A 24,277-nucleotide genomic window follows, 5' to 3' on the forward strand; every position below is an offset into this window, starting at 1 on the left:
AAGGCCTACATACCCAACTTCTCAAATCACTGAACGGTACATGGAGAGAAGAGAATAAAATATATATCAGGCCATATATAATTCACTAAGCCAGAATGCGGGTCCAACTACAATCTAACCAAGGTGGAAATGGGAGGAAAAGAAAAATCTGAAAATGAGAAAGGTAGCCATTATTTTGAGCCAGCACTCGCACAAACCAGGTAGCAAACTACCAGCCTTCCTCTCAAAACAAGCCAGGAAAATAATATACAAAATTGAGAGAGAGAATAATTCATGAAGGACTGTGAATAAAAGGGGCCAACAGTGTTTCCTATGACTATTAATGTTGAACTGCCCGCCTCTGTTCCTATAAGTGCAGTAACTGGGATTCCCCTGGCAGAATTGAAATAGCTGTACGCACACAACAGGTTTATATTATCCAATGGGTTGCAGGTTCAAGCAATAGAAAAGCAACAATGATGGCAATGATAGTTACAATCTTTGGACCAAACCACAATACCATTTTGCACCAAGAATACAATCTTAATAATTTTGTGCCTCATATCCACAGACTTCCAGACTCTCATATACAGCAATGTCCCTGACCCCATCTGAAATCCTGGCGTCACGCCAATTTAAATAATTTCTGGCATAGCTCTGATGGGGGGGAAGGGGTTAGGTGAACGAAGGGCCTGCCGTCCCCCCATAGTGACATCACTCATGAACTCATCAGTCACGGAATTCCTGCTAGTTCCATCCAATGCATAGCCTGTGGCAAGTACACCAAGAGGCATTGATTGCTGTTAGGAACGCAACAGACCAGAGAACGAGCAACTTAGTCCAGACATGCCTGCACTCCCTCCAATGGAGCAGCAAGGTTCCAATCTGAAACCGCACCGACTCTGCTGGACTGAACCCCAGTAGCGTTAGAATTGGTGCAGGCACCCGCCCCAGAAATTCCACTTGAAGAGGAAACCCAGGATTTTAACATAAACAGTAGATTAAAAAAAGACTCAGCATTCCGCTCAAAATACTGCTATCCTCAGCAGTCAACAAACATGTCTCCCATCAGTCCGTACTTTTTTTTTAATTCTCGGGATGTGGGCATCACTAGCAGGGTCGATATTTATTGCCCATCGCTGGTGGCGGGCCTTCTGTTTGATAAAACTGAGTGGCTTGCTGGGCCCCTTCTGATGGCAGTTAAGACTTGACCAGGTTGGTGTGGTACTGGAGTCACATATAGACCAGACCAGGTAAGGACGGCAGGTTTCCTTCCCTAAAGGACATTGGTGAACTAGTTGGGTTTTGGCAGCTAAATGGTTACTTTTACTGATACCAGCTTTTTAATTCCAGATTTTTATAACTGAATTCAAATTCACAAACTGCCATTGTGGGATTTCAACTTATATTATCAGTGAAGGCCTCTGGATTACTAGTCCAGTAATATAACCACTACACTACAGTATAGTTCAGCAGCAATTCATACAGGCGAACGTCTATGACTGAATGCTATACTTGGAACCTGTTCTTTCAGAAGCCACTTCAGACCAAGCACTAGGACTTACCTGATGTCCCACCGATTTCTTGTGCTCTTTGCTTGGTTGCAGTGCTCGAGGCTTGGCAGATTTCACAGTTGCCCTGGCAACTAGAGGCCGTCCTCCAGTTGGGCTGGTGACCGGCTTCTCCTCTTGGAAAAGCTCCGCAAGCAGATTTAACTGGTTTTGTGTGAATTACAAAAAAAAAAAATCAAAAAAAAAAGTTAAAACAGAAATAATTTCAGATCCCCAAGTCCTTGCCCTTGTGCTGAAAAGTCACGCAGAAATCAAATATTGTAATTGATGCTAGCACAGACCCGCATCCCATCATTCCATGGTGTAGCATTTCTATAAATGGCCCTCAAGGAAGACAGATTGCAATTGTGGCCCTCAACTGATAATCCTATTAAACTACATGGAAATTACAGCACAGAAACAGGCCATTGTGCCCAACTGGTCTACGCCAGTGTTTATGCTCTACACGAGCCTCCTTCCACCCTACTTCATCTAACCCTATCAGCATAACCTTCCATTCCTTTCTCCCTCATGTACTTATCTAGCTTCCCCTTAAATGCATCTATGCTATTCGCCTCAACTACTCCACATCGTAGCAGGTTCTAACCACCCTCTGGATGAAGAAGTTTCTCCTGAATTCCTTATTGGATTTATCAGTGACTATCTTATATTTATAACCCCTAGTCTAGGATTTCCCCCTGGCCGTTGGAAGATACGGAGTGCCAAATTTCCTGCAAACTGTGTTCTCCAAATGCTATTAAAAGATACCACCCAGTCACTATAAGGTGAACTGGATCAGATCTGTACAGACCACCGCTGGGTCGTCTGCTATCAAATTCTGGAGAAACTAGACTCTGTGAAGTTGTAGCCTATTCTGCAGCTGTGTTATGAAAAGATCCTGAACAGTACCCTTTTTAAATAAATAAAAACCTCATTTTATCGAGATAACCATTACAAATCCAACTAGAACTGGAGAAATGCCCAACAGTTTGGAGCCCTTTCCTGGAAGCCCTCCTCAACCCTACAACACATTTGTAAGAGGGACAGGCTGGTGTCAGATGGAAAATAGAAACACATCAGCTTCTCTGAGGAGCACAAGAAAAGTGATTCAACCCAACAGCATCCCAGGACAGGTAGGATGAACCCTGTACATCTATATCAGACAGTACATTTCTTTAATGTACATTGTGGATAAAGGCCTCCATCTAATAAATAGAACCAGTGCATGAAAAGCCTATTCTGAAATCTGGAACAAATATTTATTCTACTCTGAGTTTCTGTAACCCATTCACTGATTGTTTATTTTTTAACTTCACACAGATCACTGATCCAACTGATTGTCAATGGATTTGACTGATAATCGAGAAACCATCGGCTAGGTTCTTTTATTTCCACTTAAAACTTTCATCAGCAAAACCGCCTTTATGACTCTAATGACAGAGGAGAGCTGATTCCCCCACGTGTGATTTCTAATGTTAATTTTTACCAGCAAGCAGAGGCAGGGAACAGAGATTAGGCTTGAAGCTCTGCTTTCCCGAGTGGTGGAAACGGGCAACATATCTCTGTGCTGTCCACTCACACAGTCCCAACAGTATCCCTCCAGGATTCTTAATGGTGCTGGAGTGACGTAAGATCACCATATCATTTTAAAACAAGCGAGCTTTCAAATGTCACTGTAACCCACTCATTTCTAACCAGACCTGGAATACGAACAAAGCAATCATGCAGTATCCAGTTCCAGGGTGCCAATCAATGCAGTAAATTGTTATTATGCAACTGAAAGCAGTTACTGTGTTCATAATATTAATTTTGTACTCATCAAACATTGAATACATTTAATGAACTGTTTAAATTACAACCTTTCTCTACTGAAAGCACTGACTCACGCTAGGTTATGAATTCGTAAGTCCCAGGTGCACTCCAGTATCTCACCCAATTGGTCTTCATTCACATGTTGGCAGGCTGTCTGACCACCGAGAGGGGGCAGTGGGAGGCATCATCGCCGAATGCAATTCTGCCCTCACCTGACAACCACATACTTGCACTTTTCAGCAGTGGGTATTGATCAGATTCCAGCAACTGTGGCCGATATTTCCTCCCAAGCCCAGGGCACTGAAGCCAGTCGTTGTCCCTACCACCATCCTGGGTGAGCTCAGGCAACTCAGCACAAACACAGGATGGATCCTGCAACCTTCCAGTTCTGAAAGACTCAGTAACACAAACTGCAATGAATTTACCAACTGAGCCAAATTATGCATGCATCATTTTAAGTACTGTAGATATTTAAATAAGATGATGGATATTGTGAAGGAGGGGAGGAGGTTATTGCCTCCTCTACTTATTCTTCCCATGCAGCAGATATATCAAGCATAATTGTTTTTGGTTTTCAGCAAGCTGCAGGGTTAGGGATCTCCATTTCATGCAGCAGCCAGAATTGCAAACTGGAAACATTAAAAGATTTTTACCTTCTGAGGAATAAACATCCATGTGCACCAAATAGAACAAAAGGAATATAACATTAGGATTAAATTGGAAAACTCAAGAAGAAACAAAGCACCTAATATCCAGTTATTCCATTTTTTTTCTCTCTGCCCCCCCCTCCTGTACTTTCCTTGCTGAAATATGGATCTCACAAACATTGGCCACTTGGTATCGATTCCAAGTGGCCAATGTTAATGGATGATCTTGGATATCAAGTGTGAACAGGCTATTGACCCACAGGGACCATAAAAGGCAAGGCCTGATCCTTTCTTCACCTGGCGCCCATGTACTCATTTCCAGCAGGGGGTGCCAGATAGCAATCAGGAACAGGAATCCATGCCAAATTTACATTCCCAACCCAGGTGCGTTGAGACCAATTGTACTGCTGCCCAAGGTGAGATAAGCTCACTCAGCACAGGCTTAGGACCACCATGCACTGTGCTAACTTAGCTACACATTGGACCATGGGGAATGGGGGGGACGGGCTAACAAGTTCATTTCATCACCTTGAGGTCCCTTTACTTTTTCTAAAATGTATGGATGTGTGCCCCCCCCCCCATTAAACTCTGATTAGTCCATGGTCCTCTCACAGTTCTCTAAATCAACTTAGTAACTATAGTTTAACCACAGCTTTCAGTTTTGTCAAGTGTTGATTTTGAAAACCCATGACATTCACCGGTAATCATATTGTAATCACAATTTCACGAAATCACTTCTTTTTTGAAAAGTCTACGGGAGAAAATGTGTGAATCAGGAGGGTGCAACTGGGGCGTGATTCTGGCAGAAGCTGTAATTTGGGGAGGATCCCAGATTGGTCAGGATTCCACCCCATTGAGGTAAAATTAAAAAGAGGAGAAATTGTGCTCCAAGGGTAGAGGCATTTTTTACGCCCATCCAATTACATCACAGAACAACTTTGAGGCCACATCCAGGGTCGTTCCCAGGCTACCCTGGGAATTCTGCCCAGCATGCCCCTGATAGGCCCTACATCTGCTGAGAGAAGGCAGAGGTCCCATTATAGGCCTGAAGAGGGGCCTTCAGCTACAAAGGCATCACAACCAGATGGATCGATCGCCATTGCTTCAGCAGGCCAGAAAGCGAAGGATGGAAACATTTCTTGAATTATTGCTTCCTCTCTTCGGCCTGTCCGTGCCCATGGGTGCCACACTGAGATCTGCCTCTTCTGTAGGTGGACACCTATGTTATATCACCTTTGTTACACACCCGCCCCGAATATTTAACTGACAACATCTCCTGGATTTGGAACTCCCGTCCCACTTAAATTCTATTCCCGCAAACTGGATCATGGGATTTCCAGGTTTCTTTGTTTAAAAAAAAAGCCCGAAATGTTCTTTTAATTAAACATGTGAGAACACCTATTTTGCTCTGACAATTAGTGAACTATTGAACATGTGAAATGTCCAATTTCTGAGAATACAGTTCATTTGGCAGGTCATTGATTAAGAAGTTTTAATTTTCTTTAAAAGAAAAATTCCGCCCCCCAAAATTTAAGATGATTATCAACTAAGATTGGGATCTCCCAACGTGAGGACCCACAACCACGAGCCGAAGTTTGTAACATAGCACGAGTGAGCATTATGCTTATCGCTCTTCTACTTTACAATAGCCTCAAGTTCTCATATTTCACCTGCACTGCGAGAAATCCAAATATATATTATCTTATTCAGCTTGTCTGCTGTAGCATTGCTCACAGTTAGTCAGATAAGATGCAGTTTTATACCAGGTGTGTTATGTTACTTTAAACCCAATGTGTCACTTTCCTGCAATGATAGAGCTGTGTTTAAGCTGGCTTGTGCTTCTGTAACCAAAAAACTGCATTTCTGTAAGTAAACAGAGCCTGAATTCAGAGTTTGCTGTTTGGGGAAGAAAGGTGCTGGTGAATTTCAAACCACGAAACAATAGCATGAAATGAAGTCCTAACTTTATTTTAAATACTTTTAACATTCATTAAAAGTGTGACATCTCAAAACTTTAAATGGACAGTTAGTCTGTTTCTTTATTAACTGCATATTTCGTTTTTTTAAAAACGCATTTTTAAATACTTGCTGTAAAATTTTGGAAGTTGGTTTTGAAGAATTTTTACAAAGTGAAGTATTTGGTCAGGTCCTAAGAGATGACAATCAACTCCCGTATTGACCATATTTGGTTTGGTGTCTCGGGGTGGGGGGGGGGGGGCTATATTCCCAGCACCCACTGCATCTGCAATCAGCTTATTTAATATGTTACAGCTAATCTGGGGGGAAAAAAGCAATCTGACAACAATGTATAGTTATTTTTGTCCTTCACAGAATTACACACCGGGTGAAATAATCATTTGAACAACTGAAATGAATTAAATTGGAAATGTGGTGACATCTATACTGATAAATGCTTGAATAAATTGCTAGGTAGGACAGTGGAACAAAACAACAGCGATGTACAAAATGCAGCTGGATGCTATAATGGGAGAGTTAGGCTATGACACAAAGGAGCTTCGATGGAACACCCTTTTCTCATCCTCGACTCTTCTTCTGTTTAAACGTCATTGCTTCAATCGGAATGTGGACACATTTTGAAGACACTTTAAAAATCGTACTCATTTAGTCAGGTTTCAGGAAACCACCTTTTCATGAGCCAACTTCCCCCCATTTCTATCCATAAATCCAGCTCTCAACCAGGCACCAGAATCATAGACCCAGTTTTTTTTTTATGCTTCAGGTCAAAACAGGTTCTAGATTTTCATACATACAACTGTGAGGTGGCGAAGAATGATAGTTGCACTCACCTTACTCGCCTTCAGTACAGTGATCTGTTCTTCATACACAGTATCTTTGTTCTTTTCTAAAAATCCCTCACACTGATATTCAACCTGTTAAAGACCATCAACCAACAGTATCCGTCAGGGAGAACACAAGATCCATTTCAATTAACAATCTCTACAACCATCTGGCCTCAGTCAAAATAATTTCAAAACAGAAATAATAAGGGAGATACTCGGGTTTGACAGAGCAAACCAACGATTGTAGGAGGCCCGCAGGATAGGAGGTCAGCTAGTGAGAAGCTGAAAAAGCTGTTAAATGTCATCGATCGTAGGGAGGTAAACATCACAACGCCATACATTTAAAATTCAACAAAACAATTCTTTGGACGATTTCAAATTATGAGGAGAACCGAGCAAGGATGGGCAAGGGAGGAGAGGTTTTGGAAGGGGATGGTGGGCTCGACCACGTCAAAGGCCGAGAGGTCGAGGAGGGATAATGGACCATGATCAGAGTCAGGGAGGATGTTATTTGTGACTGGTTAGGGCCATTTTGGTACCGTGGCAGGGGCGGAAACCTGATTGGAGATATTCAAACAGCGTGTGGCAGGAAAGATAGGCATGGATTTAGGAAATGACAACAGATCCAGGACTTGAGAGTAAAAGGAGGTTGGAGATGGAGCTATAGTTTGCAAGGTCAGAGGGGTCAAGGATGGGATTTCTTGAGAAGGGGGTGATGATGGCAATTTTGAAAGGGAGAACAGTACCTGAAGAGAGGGAATCATTTACCATTTCAGCTAGCACGGAGGTCAGGAAGGGAAGTTGGGTGGTCAGCAGTTCAATGGGAATGGGGTCAGGGAGCAGGAGGCAGGTCTCATGGATGAGATAAGCTCGGAGAGGGCACGAGGGGAGATGAGGAGAAAATAGAGATGCAGGTTTAGGGCTAGTGTGTGGGGGGAGGGTGGAATCTGGTGGAGATTTGGCTTGGTGGGCATGGAGAAGGGAGAAGCAGCTGAATGGATGGTCTCAATCTTAGTGACAGAGTCCACAAGTTCCTCGCACTTGTTGCTAGAGATGAGGGTAATGGGGGCAAGGGAGGGGGGTTTAAGGAAAAACTGCAGCCAGAAAATTATGTAGGGGTAGGTTGGGGAGTATAAGAAAGTAAGAAAGCTCCAGGAAAATATCAGTTGATTTAGACATCATTATATAACTTGCTTTAACAGCAGAGTTCACTTTCAATGCTTTTTCTATTTAACTGAGATAGAACTACTCCGTTTTTGGAAATATTGCCTATTTCAATACTTAAAGACAGTAAAGAAGTCACATATTAATTTGTCACTTTTGAAGTTATAAAAAAATTGAAGACTCAAACATAAAGCAAGACAAATTTTCTGTGTGGTAAATACTTTAAGAGATGGACAGGAATAGCTTAATGTCCTGGCAGCGTCGCGTACTGAACTGCTTAAAAAAATAGGACATGAGGAAAATCTGGGGTATTATTTCCTTTTACTGTTCCAATTCAGTCTCACTATTGCAATTTTAGCCCCTTTTTATGTCTAAACCAGGTCATTGAAGTCTTTCGTAGTTTCTGTTGATTGCTCCAGTCAGGTCAGGTGTTAAAACCTGCTCCCATAATGACAGTAGACCATATTACCCGTGACTGGTCAACGCTGGGTGCCGGGCAGTGGGTAAGCACCCTGGGCACCTTGGAAAGTGCCAATGGCTTTAGGTGAATGAGTGCCTGGAGGAGGGGAGTGGATCCCTTCATGGAGGAAACACCATCACAAGGCGGATGAGCTAACCTTTAAATTAGCCAACGGCATCCATAACCTGCAAGCCATGACACAGCTGCAGTACATAACAAGTCAATGAAAGAGCAACCATGGATAGTCCAAAACACAGCACCGGGGCTCGTGTCCCTGCCTTAAAAGAGCGTGGAGGACAGTCACAGGAGCTCCGATGATGATGATTGTTGATTGCTCAAGTTAAGTTAACATTACACAGGCATATCTACACAAAACACACATATATGGAGATATCAGAAATTATTCATAATATATGAATAAGGCAGCACAGATGTGTCAAAGTTGCCTAGGCAACCAAAGATCAACTGAGCAGCCAGCATCAAAGGGATTAGCATCCTCATGACTCAGGTACCTGCGTTTCTGAGTAAACCTCAGCTTTGAGGCTCTGTGCAATCTCAGTGAAACGATACAACTCCTACACACGCCCACGTACACAGTTTTCTATAGTTATCACCAACTGGTCATTACATTTCACAGCGCTATCCCCTAAAATGGAATAACCCATGTTATCCACACACTTTCACAAGGGATAATATGATTAGAAAGTCCTTTTACCTTGTCAGCAAAGTGCTGGATGATGAAGGCCTTGTTTGACATGCGTGGCTTATGAAACAGTACACTCTTGTTTAAGTGGGTGTTGTACAGCTTCTGAGCCCATGTTTCATCAGATCCTCTGGGCATCTTAATGTGAAAACATGAAAACGCCAGTCATTAATGAGAAATCAAAATGTGCTTTTGTGAAATTAGAATAAAATTATATAATCGCAAGTGAAAACTATTTTTTTAAAAACAAATCTAGGGATGAATTTTTTAAATATTTTACATTTGTTCCCAGGGTGCAGGAGAAGCTGGCAACGCCACATTTTCTGGCCATCCCAAGTTGTGCTGAGAGCATTAAGAGTCAACCATGTTGTGTTGGAGTCACATGTAGGGGTGATAGGTTCCCCTCTATAAGGACATGAGCGAACCAGTTTGTTTTTAATGACAATGGTTATTTCATCTGGTCCCAGCCCACAAGTTATCAGATTTACTTAATTCAATTTCCCAACTTGCCATAGTGAGATTTGAACTCACAAGCTCTGGATTGCTAGTTCAGTACCACAACCACTAGGCTACCGTATCCTGTCATAATTTGGGCCAAATAATGACTAACTACTTATAACATAGGAGGAGATTGTTCACAGCTGAACAATCTGGTCAAAATCAGCTGGACAAGGATCAACAACACAGCACAGCGCTAAAGAATACATCAGATATTCATTTTTCAGATTCATCAGTTCTGCAAGGCTTCTGCTGTCTGACCCAAATATTTGATATATTTTGGTCAATTTTAACCACCGAAGAAGTTTAATTACTTTGATGTAAGAACATTAAGGCAGGAGATGGGTTACTCAACAAAATCAAACAATTTATCATTGTGAAGACCTACCTTGCACTCTTCATCCAATAGGTCCAGAATGCCAAGTTTAGCTTCAATTAAGTTGATGCAAGGCTGATTGTCATAAAAATCTATTAGTGTCCATGGAATTTGTTCCTTCATATACTCCTCCTGCTCTAACTTGAACACATGCTGGAAAGAAAAAAAGCAATCAGTAATTACTGGCCTATAATCTGCTGAATGTATTAAATGGGCAAAAATTAACCTTCTGTTTATATGCTCAAGGGGAGGGCAGCGATATGTTGCAGAAGGAACCATTTTCTACTTTGCTGCACATGGTGACTGTACTCAATGCTGTTAGGTTGCTATGGTGATCTGTACTGATCATCAAACCTGCAGCCTTGAACATTCTAAATCACTGGGTATTTAGTGCAAGGCTCCACCAGTTTCCATTACTAATTCAGAGCAGCTTTTAAAATTCAATCAAGTATGCAGACACCAGAACTCATTCTATTGGTGGCATTTAACCATTATTATTTGCCTTTGAACCAGAGGACATCGATTTAAGGTGATTGTCAAAAGAACCAAAGGTGACATGAGGAAAAACTTTTTTACACAGCGAGTGGTTAGGATCTGGACTGCACTTCCCGAGGGGGTGGGGGAGGCAGATTCAATCATGGCCTTCAAAAGGGAACTAGATAAGTACTTGAAAGGAAAAAAATTGCAGGGCTACGGGGATAGGGTGGGGGAGTGGGACTAGCTGGATTGCTCTTGCATAGAGCTGGCGCGGACTCGATGGGCCGAATGCCCTCCTTCCGTGCTGTAACCCTTCTATGATTCTATGATCACATCTGGTTCAGGTTTTATGGTTTTTGATCCTGCGTAATACAGAACCACTCTCCAGCTCACAACAATACTACATATTCACTTCTACTTATATTACATAGAATCTACAGCACAGAAACAGGCTATTCGGCCCAACTGGTCTATACTGGGCAGCAGTAATACACATCAGCACCTGATCTACTTGTGTACAGTAAAGACACCATACCCTTTCATCTGTGAAAGGTGCTAGAATTTGATGATTATGACTCTTGCATCTGCCTACAGTTTACTCTGCAATAACATTTGGCTACATTAATGCTAGCAGTAATTGGTCCAGAATGCTTGCACAACTTAGTATTTAGTAGACTGTCAATATGAGGGAGAAGAAATGAGTCTGGGCCCGTTTTTGCATGCAGCACGCAACAGTTCAGAGAGGCCTGCCCAAAATTAGGCCTCAGGCCTCATCTACATCTTTGGGGGGAAGTTGCCTTCACAGGCAGCTCGCCTCACGAGAAAAATGAATTTCCGGCTGCCAGCAGTGGGCCTCGGGTGAGTTCCAGGAGGGGGATTGGATTGGCAAGACTGTGGAGCACTCCTGTTCCTCCTCCTGGATCCACAGAAAGACGTTTCCTTTTTTAAAAACTTACCTTTATTTGGTGGTCGCGGGAGTTGTTGAAGAATCCTGAGCGGGACAGGCCTGACCCCGCTCATCAGTAACATATTTTGCGATGGGGTCCGACAGGAGGCATTAGGCATATTTAAGGGACCCAGCACCCACTTTAGGCATCCACCCAGGATAATTAAAAGAGGGTCCCCATGAATTTAGCAGCGTGACCAACAAATTGGGCCCAGGACACCCACTGCTAAATTGGTGTACTTTGCGCCTGTTCTACACCCAATAAACAGGCGCAATGCATACTAATTTCTAGCCGGTGATCTGCGTTGTCTTAATTCTACCATTAGTAGTACTGCATTTTCCCAGCACATATACAACTGTTTCAAGCTTTCTGCTTTTTTTTTGGTAATATTGTCAGCTCCTCAGGCATACCCTACACATAGAAAAAAAAAAGTCCCCAAATGCTTCACAGATGATGAATTGCATGCCATACGAACAAAATTCCGCACTCCCAAGACGCGGCCAAATGTGATGAAATTTTCCCATCCGTAGCACACACTAATATCTGTTAAGTTTAAATGAGTTTGTGGTTCACTTTCCCTGACTTTGCCCAGTGTTGAGTGTGTTCAGGCGAGAGGTAGAGCTGCAGGGGAGCACACAACCCAGAAAGAGTTCTTTCCCCTCAACCCTGAAGTAAAAAAATAAAATTGCCTGAGATAATAGCTGGTCTGTTGCCCCAAAGGGAACTGTACCTTGCCTCTGAAATGATTTATTTATTTTGTGACTGGAGCCCAAATGAGTAGAGCATATGCCCAAAGCGTGTGGTTATAATCTAATTCAGTCAGAGCAGAACACTGAAGGGCGAATTTCCACAATGCAGCTGCTACATGATGGAAGCATTGAAAAATTCCCCATCATGTCTTTCCAGCTACTGAGTGTACAGCCATTTATTTCAACTCACAATGTAACCTCTACTGGCAACTGCTTCCAAAATCCATGGAAGACGCCAAAAGCGGTAGTTGCCTTCAAAGCATCAGATTTATGGAGCCAATTTTTGAGCTGACCAAGTTAGCCGCCGCAGGTGCAGGTCTTGGTGGTAGTAGCAAATATTCAAATGAGAACTTTGAAGGTCGAAGTGGAGGAGGGCTCCATGTGAACAGCAGTTGAACATGGGTCAGTCGGTCCTAAGTTTGGGTTTATTAAGGAATCCCCTCTTAGTGCTCATAGTTGGAACACCATGAGCGGAGAAATTAGCCTTGGGCAGTAGTGCAAAAACAGGTGTTATCGTATTAGCTGCCCGTTATACTGAGATTCAGTTCCATTTACTTCAGCAGAACCGAATACCAGTTGAGGAGTATAACATCTGGTCGATGCAAAATCACCTGATTAGCCCCACTGTCCAAGACTAATTTCTACCCCCATGGATATCAGCAGAAAGACATGTACAGAGGAGAGATAACTGCTGCTTCTAACACTTCGACAGAGACACAGAGAAACTCAAAAATGACACACACACATTACTTACCATATTAAACTGCTGCTGTAATTTTTCATTTGCATAATTGATGCAAAATTGTTCAAAACTGTTTATTTCAAACGTCTCAAACCTACATTAAAATATTAAACAAATTAAAACATTAACTGCAGTTAAAAGAAAACCTAACTTTTTTTTTTAAAAAGGAAAATCAATAAATTAATTTAAAGAAACAAGCACATTATGAGCCTGGGTTGCTAGCTGAATGTGTCTCCCTCGCTGGGTGATTAAATCTGATAGATCAGCAATTCGAGAAATTGCCAGAATTTTATCAAATTGACCAGAGACTACTTCCAATATTATGGGCAGAGTCATGGGAAGCTTGGTGATGCTGAATGTCAGAGCATTAACTCAGTACTGTGAAGTGGGAGGATGCACCCTTATCTGAGCCACACTAAATGGAGAGGTGCCAAATTGTCCTGTAGCGTCTCAGACAGGAATATGGTGCCAGGGCAGTACCTCACAGCTCCCAGTGGTCAACAGAAGGAGACACTAGCAGAAGCCCGGGAACAATCTGCCATACGCGCTCTCAACAGATGATCACAAATCCAGGCAGACTTGAAAGGAAAACAGGGATAATTGATGGTGAGGGAAAGTAATTGAAAAATATTCTGTCACGGACTTTAGTAAATGCTCATCAGATCCATGAAGCATGTAAACTTTGCTGAATTCAAAACGTGTTTTCTTTTTAAAAGTAGCAGTCTTTGTAATATGTGCACATGATATAGGTGCGACTGTGAGTATGACAGTTGTAATATGTGAATATGATAGAAGTGCAATGAGAATATAACATAGGTATAATGAGTATGATCAAGGTGCAATATTGGATCATGATGTAGCTATAATACAAGAGTATGACAAGCATTTAAAACACAATTGTTTTGCACCTATTATTCCGTAACTAAAAGAGAATTATGAACCCGCACAAACTTACTCTAACTCACCCTTTTTCCCAGAAACTCAAAACTTTAGGTGTGACAGTGAAAGTAGAGGAGATAGCTCAGTAATTACAAAATGATTTGGACAATGTACATAAGTGGGCAAAATAATGGCTGATTACATTTAATGAGGAAGGAAAAATGGATGACACATGTTCCATGAATGGTGTTAAAACAGCAAAGGACGAAAGAGACGTGAGTCGGTGTGATGCTCAGCACATCCAATCAATACAGAGCAGCAAGCAGCCTATAGAATAGCCAGAATTTTATAAGATATTAAGGGGAACGGATAGGGTGGATAGAGAGAAACTATTTCCGCTGGTTGGGGATTCTAGGAGTAGGGGGCACAGTCTAAAAATTAGAGCCAGACCTTTCAGGAGTGAGATTAGAAAACATTTCTACACACAAAGGGTGGTAGAAGTTTGGAACTCTCTTCCGCAAAAGGCAATTGATACTAGCTCGATTGCTAAATTTAAATGTGAGATAGATAGCTTTTTGGCAACCAAAGGTATTAAGGGATATGGGCCAAAGGTGGGTATATGGAGTTAGATCACAGATCAGCCACGATCTTATCAAATGGCGGAGCAGGCACGAGGGGCTGAATGGCCTACTCCTGTTCCTATGTTCCTAACATAGAATACAAGTCAGAGGAAATTGTGCGGAAATTGTATTGTGCTTTGGTCAGACCACACCTTGAATAATTGTGTCCATATCTGGTCACAGACATTCAAACGCTAGATGCAGTGAAGAGAATAGCCAAAAGATTAATCACCAGCATCAAAGGACTGTGCTGTGAGGAAAAACTGGAAAAATTTGGTCTTTCAGGCTTAAAAGCGGGCATCTACGAGGTAAACTTAGGGGTATACAAGATAGTTGCACAGTATGGAAAAAGTAAATCTGGAAATTTACCTTCAACTAAATTGCAAGTGTAGGTTAACAAACCACAGGTTCAAGTTAGTAAAAGTCAAATTTAGGACTGCCGTCTGGAAGCTCTTCTTCACAGAAAGAGTGATCAATACGTGGAATGGACTCCCAGACTTAGTATTGGAGGCAAAAATCTTAGAAGCATTTAGAAACAATTGGATGCTCAATGGGGGAACTAACAGGGTCTTTCTGGATGGATGAACCAAGATGTGGATGAATGGAAATCCGTAATCATCTTGTGATCTTCACCTTCCTCGGACTTGCCTTTCTCTTTCAATCTACAAGATTTAAAAACCTAACTTTGGTGTCACCTAACCAATACTTCTTGATTTTCCTCCTCTGCTCTCCTATCCTTTTCAACCTTGATAGCATCCTGCACTATTTTCCTTGATCCTTCATCTAGATTTCTTAAAGACAACATAGTGGGGTTTTCTTCAATGAAGATCCCTGCATGCACTGTCTAAAATCAAAAGGTTATTCCAAAATAAGTTGTAGAAAACATTACAAACCACTACCAAATCTGATCAAAGTACCACTGGTGCTCATTAAGCAGCCAGGACCTCTGTGCTTATTGTTTCTCTTTAACACGTGACTTTACATAAATTGCAGAATAGTGCAGTGGGAGTAGCACGATATAGTTAAACAAAATCAACGAGTATTCACTTACACAAAAGATAGGACAGAACAACCGACTCACCCATATATATCCAGCACTCCGATGAATGAATGCTGCTTCACTGAAGCACGCAGAGCCTGGTTGACATGGTCAACAATCCAGTTGAAGAGACTGGCGTAGATATGCTTTGCCAGAGCATCCCTGGCGTTGATGGCCTGAAGTTTGGGCATGGGCTTGATGTAGGTCTCCGAGCCAGTGACGATCTTTCTATGGCAGAGCCAGTGAGCCATCTGTTCATAGTCCACTCCCAGGAGATCACAGAAGATGATCAGGTGTTCGGTGTTAGGCTGCCAGAAACGGAAAACCACATCACAATCAAGTTGTACACTTCACTTCTGCTGGCACATTTTAAAAAAATTTGTCAGATGACAGATTGTTGTAAATGGCGTATAGTCAAACCACTCTGCAATCATGTGGCTGGAAAGTGCAGAATAGCAAGTTCTAGCAAGCAGCTTTTCTGCAGGTGGTGCTTTATTTGGTTCCTCCGCTCATTTGAGAACTGTACACAAAGTGCACTTGAGCAGAAATCTGTACAGTGGGAAAGAAAATCACAACAGAGATCGCTGTATTCGTCCTTGAACATTATCTTTTTCCTTATTAACTTGGAGAGCGATTGTGCATAAATATTTTGTTTGCGGAACCAAGTGCTGCTTCCTGCACATTAGTGAAATGGACCGAACAAAGACAAAACACTCCTAAGTGTAGCCCAGGTCACAAGAGGGTTGGGGATCAAGCAGATTTTTTTCCACTGCTTTTTTAAATAATCATCAATGTAATTGCGAGATGAAGTACTCCAATAGGCTGTGCTCAAGCTGAGAAACATCCAGCATCACTGGAAGATCCCAGTGACAAGAAGCATAGGCACTCAAACAGTAACCACGCAAGCATGAGTTGATAATTCATTTGTCTAACCTGAGGAAGCTTATTTTAGGATTCATATTGATCCCCAGTTTCAACAATAAGACGACCTTTCTCTGGTGTTAAAACACAGACCAGTTACAGTGCCTTCCCTACATCAACCGACAGAGGGCACTTTTAACATGAGTTAAAGATACTGTACTCAGATACCACATCTGCCTTGCCAGGGGAAGACTCTACAAATCAAACGACTGAAATCTCCAGCAGATCTTTTATTGACTGGACAAGTTGAAGCTTTATGTCTGCCAGGATTACAATCCACAATAGAGATGGAAGAGGACTATCTGATCACTGAGATCAAAAGGGAAAATGATCATTTAAGAATTCCATAAACAGCATAAATAAACTTGAAGTGTACCGAAATGTTGGCTAGAGTCTGGCTTATTACTAGCAATTCGTATTTTGTGTTCTGTGTTACTGGACATTGGCCTCTTTTAGCGCTTTGTATGAATGGCCTACGAAGATAAAAATCTTCAGGGAGGTACAGTTTTATTTAAGGTAAGGCTTACTGAATACGCAATCTCCTTAGGGATCTCAGCGCATCATTGTTTAAAGTTGTTTCTAGTGCATTTTAAAAGACCTCAGGGCATTAAGTAGAAGGAACGACTGTTAACATGTATTTTTTGTTATTTGTGATGAAACGTTAATTAAAGAGATTTGACCCTGTCGAAAAACAGCCAGAATGGTATTAACAAATGGAGGCAGAAGCATTAGAGCAATTTGGTCTTCTTGGTCTGATTTTGCCATTTAAAAAAAATCTCAAGTTACCATAAAATCTGTCCTTCTGAAGCACAACTAATTTTTATTATGATCCCTTTATTTAACAACAAATTATTTCATTTGAAAAATAAAGAAGACGTGCATCCAAATCGCTCATTATCACATGTCTTCTCAAAATGCTTCACAGACAGTGAAGGGTTTTAATGGAGTAAATAAGGAGAAACTGTTTCCACTGGCAGGAGGGTCGGTAACCAGAGGACACAGATTTAAGATAATTGGCAAAAGAACCAGAGGGGAGATGAGCAGAATTCTTTTTACAATCTGGAATACACTGCCTGAAAGGGTGGTGGAAGCAGATTCAATAGTAACTTTCAAAAGGCAATTGAAAACGAAACATTGCAGGGCTATAAGGAAAGAGCAAGAGAATGGGACTAATTGGATAGCTCTTTCATAGAGCTGGCACAGGCACGATGGGCCGAATGGCCTCCTTTTGTGCTGTAAGATTCTATGATATTTTTTAGCGCACACTGTTGTTATGTCGGCTAAATCTGGCAGCCATTTTGCACATAGCAAAATCCCACAAACAGCAACAAGGTAGACGTTTTGGCAGTGGTTGAGGGTGAATGTTGGCCAGGACATCAGGAGAATTTCCTACTCTTCTTTGAATAGTGCCATAACTACTTTAACATCCACCTGAACAGAGAGAAAGGGTCCTGGTTTAACTTTGCATCTGAATGATGGCATTTCTGACAGTGCAGCCTAGCTTAGGTCCAGCTCAAGACCAGAAGTGGAATTTGAACCAATGTTCTTCTGGCTAAGAGATGAGAGTGCTACCAACTAAGCCAAGCTGACATGGTTTTGAAATATAAAGTGGTAATTTTTCTGTTTGCTAATTTCAGTGAAAAGGCAGACACAAGAATAAAACAGGGATATTGTTTCAAACTCACGCATAATTTTTCACTAAAATTGATGGAGAGGGGAAATATCCACCATTTAAAAAAAATAAATGGATATGACGAAACAACAGTGCTGGATCTAAACTTGGAACACGAGGCATTTGGGGTGAACTTTGAACTATATCCAGATGACTCTTTGGCTGTAATATTTGGGAGAGTTCCCAGACACTCAGTCAGTACCAACAGATGGTCTTGAAAGAAAATCCACTATTCCAACCAGTGGCAGAGTCAGTGGGGAGGGGGGTCATGACCCCCAATTATTTTGAGATTGGGCAACACGGCTTTGGAGGACCACCTCCACGTCACTCCCACGAACTTCTGTCACCCATCTTCAGCCTGCAGTCTGTCTAGTCCCCAGCTCGGCCTTTGGAGTAGGCTTGTCAACAGTCTCCAGCTCAGTTCCCTTCCTGCCAAGTTGGCCATATGTCGAGTTTAACTCAACCCCCACCCCCCACCACCCCAGGTGAGTTAAACCTAGCTCCACTACTGATTTGAAGAAGTATTATAATGTGCATTATGAATAGAACCAAATAACGTTGCCCAAAGAACTTTCAAAACAAGTACCAAAGGCACATCTCATAACTAAAGAAGAATAATTGCATAGAATATACAGCACAGAAACAGGCCACTCGGCCCAACAGGTCCATGCTGGTGTTTATGCTCCACATGAGCCTCCTCCCTCCCTACTTCATCTACCCTATCAGCATATTCTTCTATTCCTTCCTCACTTATGTATATATCCAGCTTCCCCTTAAACACCTCAACTACTCCTTGTGATGGTGTGTTCTATATTCCAACCACTCTCTGGGTAAAGAAGTTTCTCCTGAATTCTCTATTAGATTTATTAGTGACTATTTTACATTTATGGCTCCTAGGTCTGGTCTGGCCCGCAAGTGGAAACATTTTCTCTATGTCTACCCTGTCAAACCCTTTCATAATCTTAAAGACCTCTATCAGGTCACCCCTCAGTCTTCTTTAGAAAACAGAAGAGCCCCAGCCTGCTCTATCTTTCCTGATGGGTACAGCCTCTCAGTTCTGGTATCATCCTCGTAAATCTTTTTTGCACTTTCTCCAGTGCCTCTACATCTTTTTCATAATATGGAGGCCAGAACTGTTCACAGTATTCCAAGTGTGGTCTAACCAAGGTTCTATACAACTTCTCTGCTTTTCAATTTTATCCCTCTAGGAATGAACCCCAGTGCTTGGTTTTCCTTTTTCATGGCCTTATTAACCTGCGTCGCGACTTTTAGTGATTTGTGTATTTGTACCCCCAGATCCCTCTGCTCTTCTACCCCATTTAGACTCTTACCTCAGCAGTATGTGGCCCCCTTCCTATCAAAATGTAATACCTCACACTTGTCTATACTGAAATTCATTTGCCAATTACATGCCCATTCTGCAAATATATTAATGTCTTCCTGTATTTTGTTGTAGTCCTCCTCGGTATTACATATACCCCCCCAATTTGGTGTCGTCCGCAAATTTTAAAATTGCACTTCCGGTTCCCGAGTCCAAATTGTTTATGTAAATGGTGAACAACAGCGGTCCCAGTAACGATCCTTGTGGAACACCTCTTCCCACCTTTTGCCAGTCTGAGTGACTACCTTTAACCACTACTCTGTTTTCTGTTTTGTAGCCAGCTTGCTATCCATTCTGCTACTTGCCCCGACTCCACATGCTCTGACCTTAGTCATGAGTCTACTATGTGGTACCTTATCGAAGGCCTTTTGAAAATCCAAATATATTACATCTACTACATTACCTTTGTCTATCCTTTCTGTTACTTCTTCAATAAAGGTTGGTCAAGCATGACCTTCCCTTTTGAAATCCTTGCTGGCTATTCTTTATTACATTTTCAGTTTCTAGATGTTTTTCTATTACATCTTTGAGTAAGGATTCCATCATCTTTCCTATCACCGACGTTAAGCTAATTGGTCTATAGTTCCCTGGACTGGTTCTATCTCCCTTTTTAAATATAGGAATCACATTAGCTCTCCTCCAGTCCTCGGGCACTATTCCCTTTATTAATGAATTTTTATATATATGTAATAGTGCTTCTGCCATCTCTTCCCTAATTTCTTTTAATATGCACGGATGCAATCCATCCGGATTTATTCACTCTAGGTTTGATTAGTTTATCAATTATCTCCCCCCTTAAATGTCTTTATATCTTTTTTGATCTCTTCTAATGTCAGGCCCATCATGTTAGTCTTGCTGGTAAATACTGAGGCAAAGTAATTATTTAATATTTCTGCCATTACCTGTGAGTTTATCATGTGTATCCCTTAGTGGTCCTATCCCTATCCTGATTTTTCTTTTGTTATTTGTGTCTGTAGAATACTTTACTATTTCTTTTTATGTTCCTTGATAATTTAATTTCGTAGTTTCGCTTTGCCTTCCGAATTGTTTTTTTTAAAACTTCTTTCCTAACCTTTTCGTATTCCCTTTCGTCATCCTCTCCTTTGTTGTCTATGTACTTAGTGTATGCCTTTTTCATTAGTTTCAATGTTGCCCTTATTTCTTTATTCATCCATGGTGTACCATTACTGGCTAATTTGTTCTTGCTTTTTAGTGGGATATATCACTGTTTTAAATGTTTCCCACTGCTGTTCTAGTTCTTTGTTAGTCAGTAAATTTTTCCAGTTTATTTTCTCCAGTTCCATTCTCGTCCCCTGAAAATCAGCTTTTTTCCAATTTATTACTTTGGTCTTTGTCTTACTTATGTCCTTCTCGATCTTTATCTTAAACCTTATTATGCTGTCGTCACTCTGGCTAGATGTTCCTCTATGCTTATTTCTCTTATCTGTTCTGGTTCGTTTCCCATTACTAGATCCAGCAGTGCTTCCTCTCTTGTTGGGCTTTTGACATACTGGGTATGAATTTTACATAATGGAAACAGACCATCAGCTGTCTTTGGATTGGCTCCATTACATTATGCATGAGCCAGAATTATTTTTCCAAAGACCTTTACTATAAAAGTTAGAAAAATAAATCTCATTCTTCTGAAATAGTCCAAATCTTTAAATAGTCTAGTACGTGAAGAATATATATGGGTTGATATTGTGTTGTGTGATATTAGCAAAAAATGTTAACAATTTCACCGAAGGTGTAACATGTCTAAAATAAACTGGTTAACACCCTTGATAAGGTTATTGGCTTCATTAAAAAGCAGATAAATACATTTCAAATGAATGTGTTAATCCATTCATTACCAATGTTGCACAATGGGATTTCAACTTAATACAATTTTACAAACTAATTCAAACATTTATACAAGCTATGTACTTCACAATAAAAGAATGTAAGGAATCTTACAACACCAGGTTATAGTCCAACTGTTTTATTTGAAAATCACAAGCTTTCGGAGGCTTTCTCCTTCGTCAGGTGAGTGGGTGACACCCACTCACCTGACGAAGGAGAAAGCCTCCGAAAGCTTGTGATTTTCAAATAAAACAGTTGGACTATAACCTGGTGTTGTAAGATTCCTTACATTTGTCAACCCCAGTCCATCACCGGCATCTCCACATCACAATAAAAGAGCCACACATACAGGCCTAAGTATAGACCATACCCTAAACTTGAGGCCTCCCCAGAAAAAAAAAGTTAACTTTCATATAGGCTGCACCCCAGTTTGAACTGATTTCCGCACGCCCCCTCTTTTTAAAAAAAAAGTTCATCTGGAAAGGATATGTATTTCTAAAAAGCTATTATAATGCAGTCAAAACCACCTTACGATTTAAATAAATTGAATGTCTTCCAGTTTATTTTTTTGTGCATTCCAGACTCTCATCTTTCAGTTTTCTTGTAAATTAAAAAAAGAACAGGTACAGCAGCATTAACATCATGCAATATAATACAGGGGATATAGTATGAGCTCAAAAGAAGAAATGTTAGGCCTTTACGGAATGCAACAATCACAGGTAAGTGGAATAACATAAGCACAGTTACACTCAATTAGAAATTGGATATAGAGAGCAGTGAGAGTAAAAAGGGTTAAGGCAAGGGCAACCACTATACAGACTGAAAATAGAATGTCACACCTTAAGTCAGTGGGACAGAGCCAAGCCAGGTAAGGAGGATATCAATTAGCACCAACAGTAGTTGGTACTCGTCAAACAAAGCATCTGATGTAAACAAATTGTCTTGAACATACACAAAGAGGTCATCTTGAAACTTAAGAGACGTGCTATGGCTTAGTTGGCCACAATTCAATACTATACATGTATATATAAAAATTAGAAAAAAATTATGTATTCTTTTCTTTATATAATTTTTTCCATGTATAATTTGGAATATCTATTAAATTTTAAAACTGAAAATCAGTGTAGGCAGGCTGGGTTGACCACAGCTGCATATCAGGTCCAGAGGCAGTTTTCTATCATTTCCCAGGTGCACATTACAATGACAGACACAGCAGCAAGTCTGTCTGTCAAAAGACCCAGAGGGAGACACAACGACATAGACTAGTGCTTCGCCATACCAAATATAAAAATACATATAGAATATGAGCAAACGGTACCTTGCCAAGGAACACATTTTCCACACATTTAAGAAAAAAATACTTCAGCATGCAAATGTCGTGCTGACTTTGTTGAAATCACACTGAACAACTTGATGCCTTAGATACGTTCCGGTTTGATAAAATGCTCTTGTTGATTATCATAATTAACAAACTTCAACGTTTTTCAAAAGGGGGCCCCATATTGGAAAATGTCTACGGGTGATTTTCAATGCAACATTTTAATAGGAGGCGAGTTTAGTAAAATGACCAGAACCATGTGCAGATAAATACTCCACTTATTGTCGATAGATAAGCACTTGAGGAATTACTAGCGAATATGATGCTCGAACCTTGTGGGATATACAATAGCTGTCTAAGTGCTTCATTTACATCTTCGATACTGTGGCAGATGGAAAGTTCTGGGGCTTTTTTCCAAATCATATTCCAAGCCAACATTGTAACAATTCTGCAGAAAGGCCATGTTTCATAAAATGTGCTCTTGTTTGATTTTAAATGATTTAATTGTGGATGGAATCACAGTGCAGCTGCATGAGAAAACAAAGGTCAAACTCATCCTTAAATTGTGGAAATTAGTTCCGATGTCATCGTTTGACTGAGTCACTAGACACTGAACACTCATCTCAGATCTCATCGTAAATAATTGGGTATGAGGTGATCCATGTATAAGATGAGTAGATATTCACCACTGCCTACTTTTGAGCCAAAATACCTGAAAAGAAATCTTTGACCCATGTATAAGACATCCCATCAGTTATTGTGGCTCCACCGACAGTGGGAAATTTGATTTTAATGTGTGCTGATTGGCACCACTAAATACAGATATGGAGAGAGACTGGGAGCCTGGAGAGGGGAGCAGGAGAGAGTCCCAAATAGACAGGGCATAGGGACCAGGCAGGAACAGGTGCATGTGCTGCTCAGAGTCATCATAGGCAGAGCATCTCCAGCAATTTTTTTCTTTCCCATCCCTGCAGAGTCCCCCAGAGATCAATCCTTGACCTCCTCCTCTATAGGCTGCCCCTTGGCGACCCATAGACATGGGGTCAGCTTCCACCTACACGCTGAATATAATCATCTCTACCTCTCCCCCACCTCCCTTGATCCCTCCACTAGCTCTGTGCTCTCTCGGACTGTTTGTTCAACATCCAGTTTTGGATGAGCCACAATTTCCTCCAATTAAAGATTGGGAAGACTGAAGCCATTGTCTTTGGCCCCCGCCACTAATACGGTTTCCATTCAATCCCCCTGCCAGGCCATTGCCTCAGGCTAAACTAGACAGCTTGCCATTGGTAACCTCGGCAACCTATTCCACCCCAAGGTGAGCTTCTCATCCTGTATCCTCTCAATCACAAAGACCACCTACTTCCATCTCCATAACATCACCTGCCCCTGCCCCTGCCCCGACCTCAAACCATATGCTGCTGAAACCCTCATCCATGCCCGTCACCTCCAGACAGGGTGAATCCAATACTCTTCCGGCTGGCCTCCCAGCCCAACCCTTAATAAACTACAATTAATCCAAAACTCAGTTGTTCCTATCCTATCCCACACCAAGTCCCACTCACCCATCACACCTGTGATTGTTGACGCATATTGGCTCTCCGTCCCCCTATGCCTCAGATATAAAATTCTCATCCTTGGTATTCCCTACCTAATACCACTGTGGGAGTATCATCACCCCAAAAATTCAAGTCCACATC

The 24,277-nt window shown here is 41.4% G+C and overlaps 1 protein-coding gene across 1 annotated transcript in view; it reads right to left on the bottom strand.

Moving 5' to 3' along the window:
* myo5aa (myosin VAa) overlaps positions 1-24,277 on the bottom strand; it is a 161,308-nt gene that overhangs the window by 59,676 nt on the left and 77,355 nt on the right. The window contains exons 10-15 of the mRNA XM_067971455.1: positions 15,486-15,751; positions 12,918-12,999; positions 10,003-10,143; positions 9,129-9,254; positions 6,796-6,879; positions 1,545-1,694 (exon numbers count right to left, since the gene is read on the bottom strand). Coding sequence (XP_067827556.1) covers positions 1,545-1,694; positions 6,796-6,879; positions 9,129-9,254; positions 10,003-10,143; positions 12,918-12,999; positions 15,486-15,751 — 849 coding nt within the window. The remainder of the gene's footprint in view (positions 1-1,544; positions 1,695-6,795; positions 6,880-9,128; positions 9,255-10,002; positions 10,144-12,917; positions 13,000-15,485; positions 15,752-24,277) is intronic.

Source organism: Heptranchias perlo, chromosome 34 (genome assembly GCF_035084215.1).
Source record: "Heptranchias perlo isolate sHepPer1 chromosome 34, sHepPer1.hap1, whole genome shotgun sequence".
In the NCBI taxonomy this organism is placed as follows: domain Eukaryota; kingdom Metazoa; phylum Chordata; class Chondrichthyes; order Hexanchiformes; family Hexanchidae; genus Heptranchias; species Heptranchias perlo.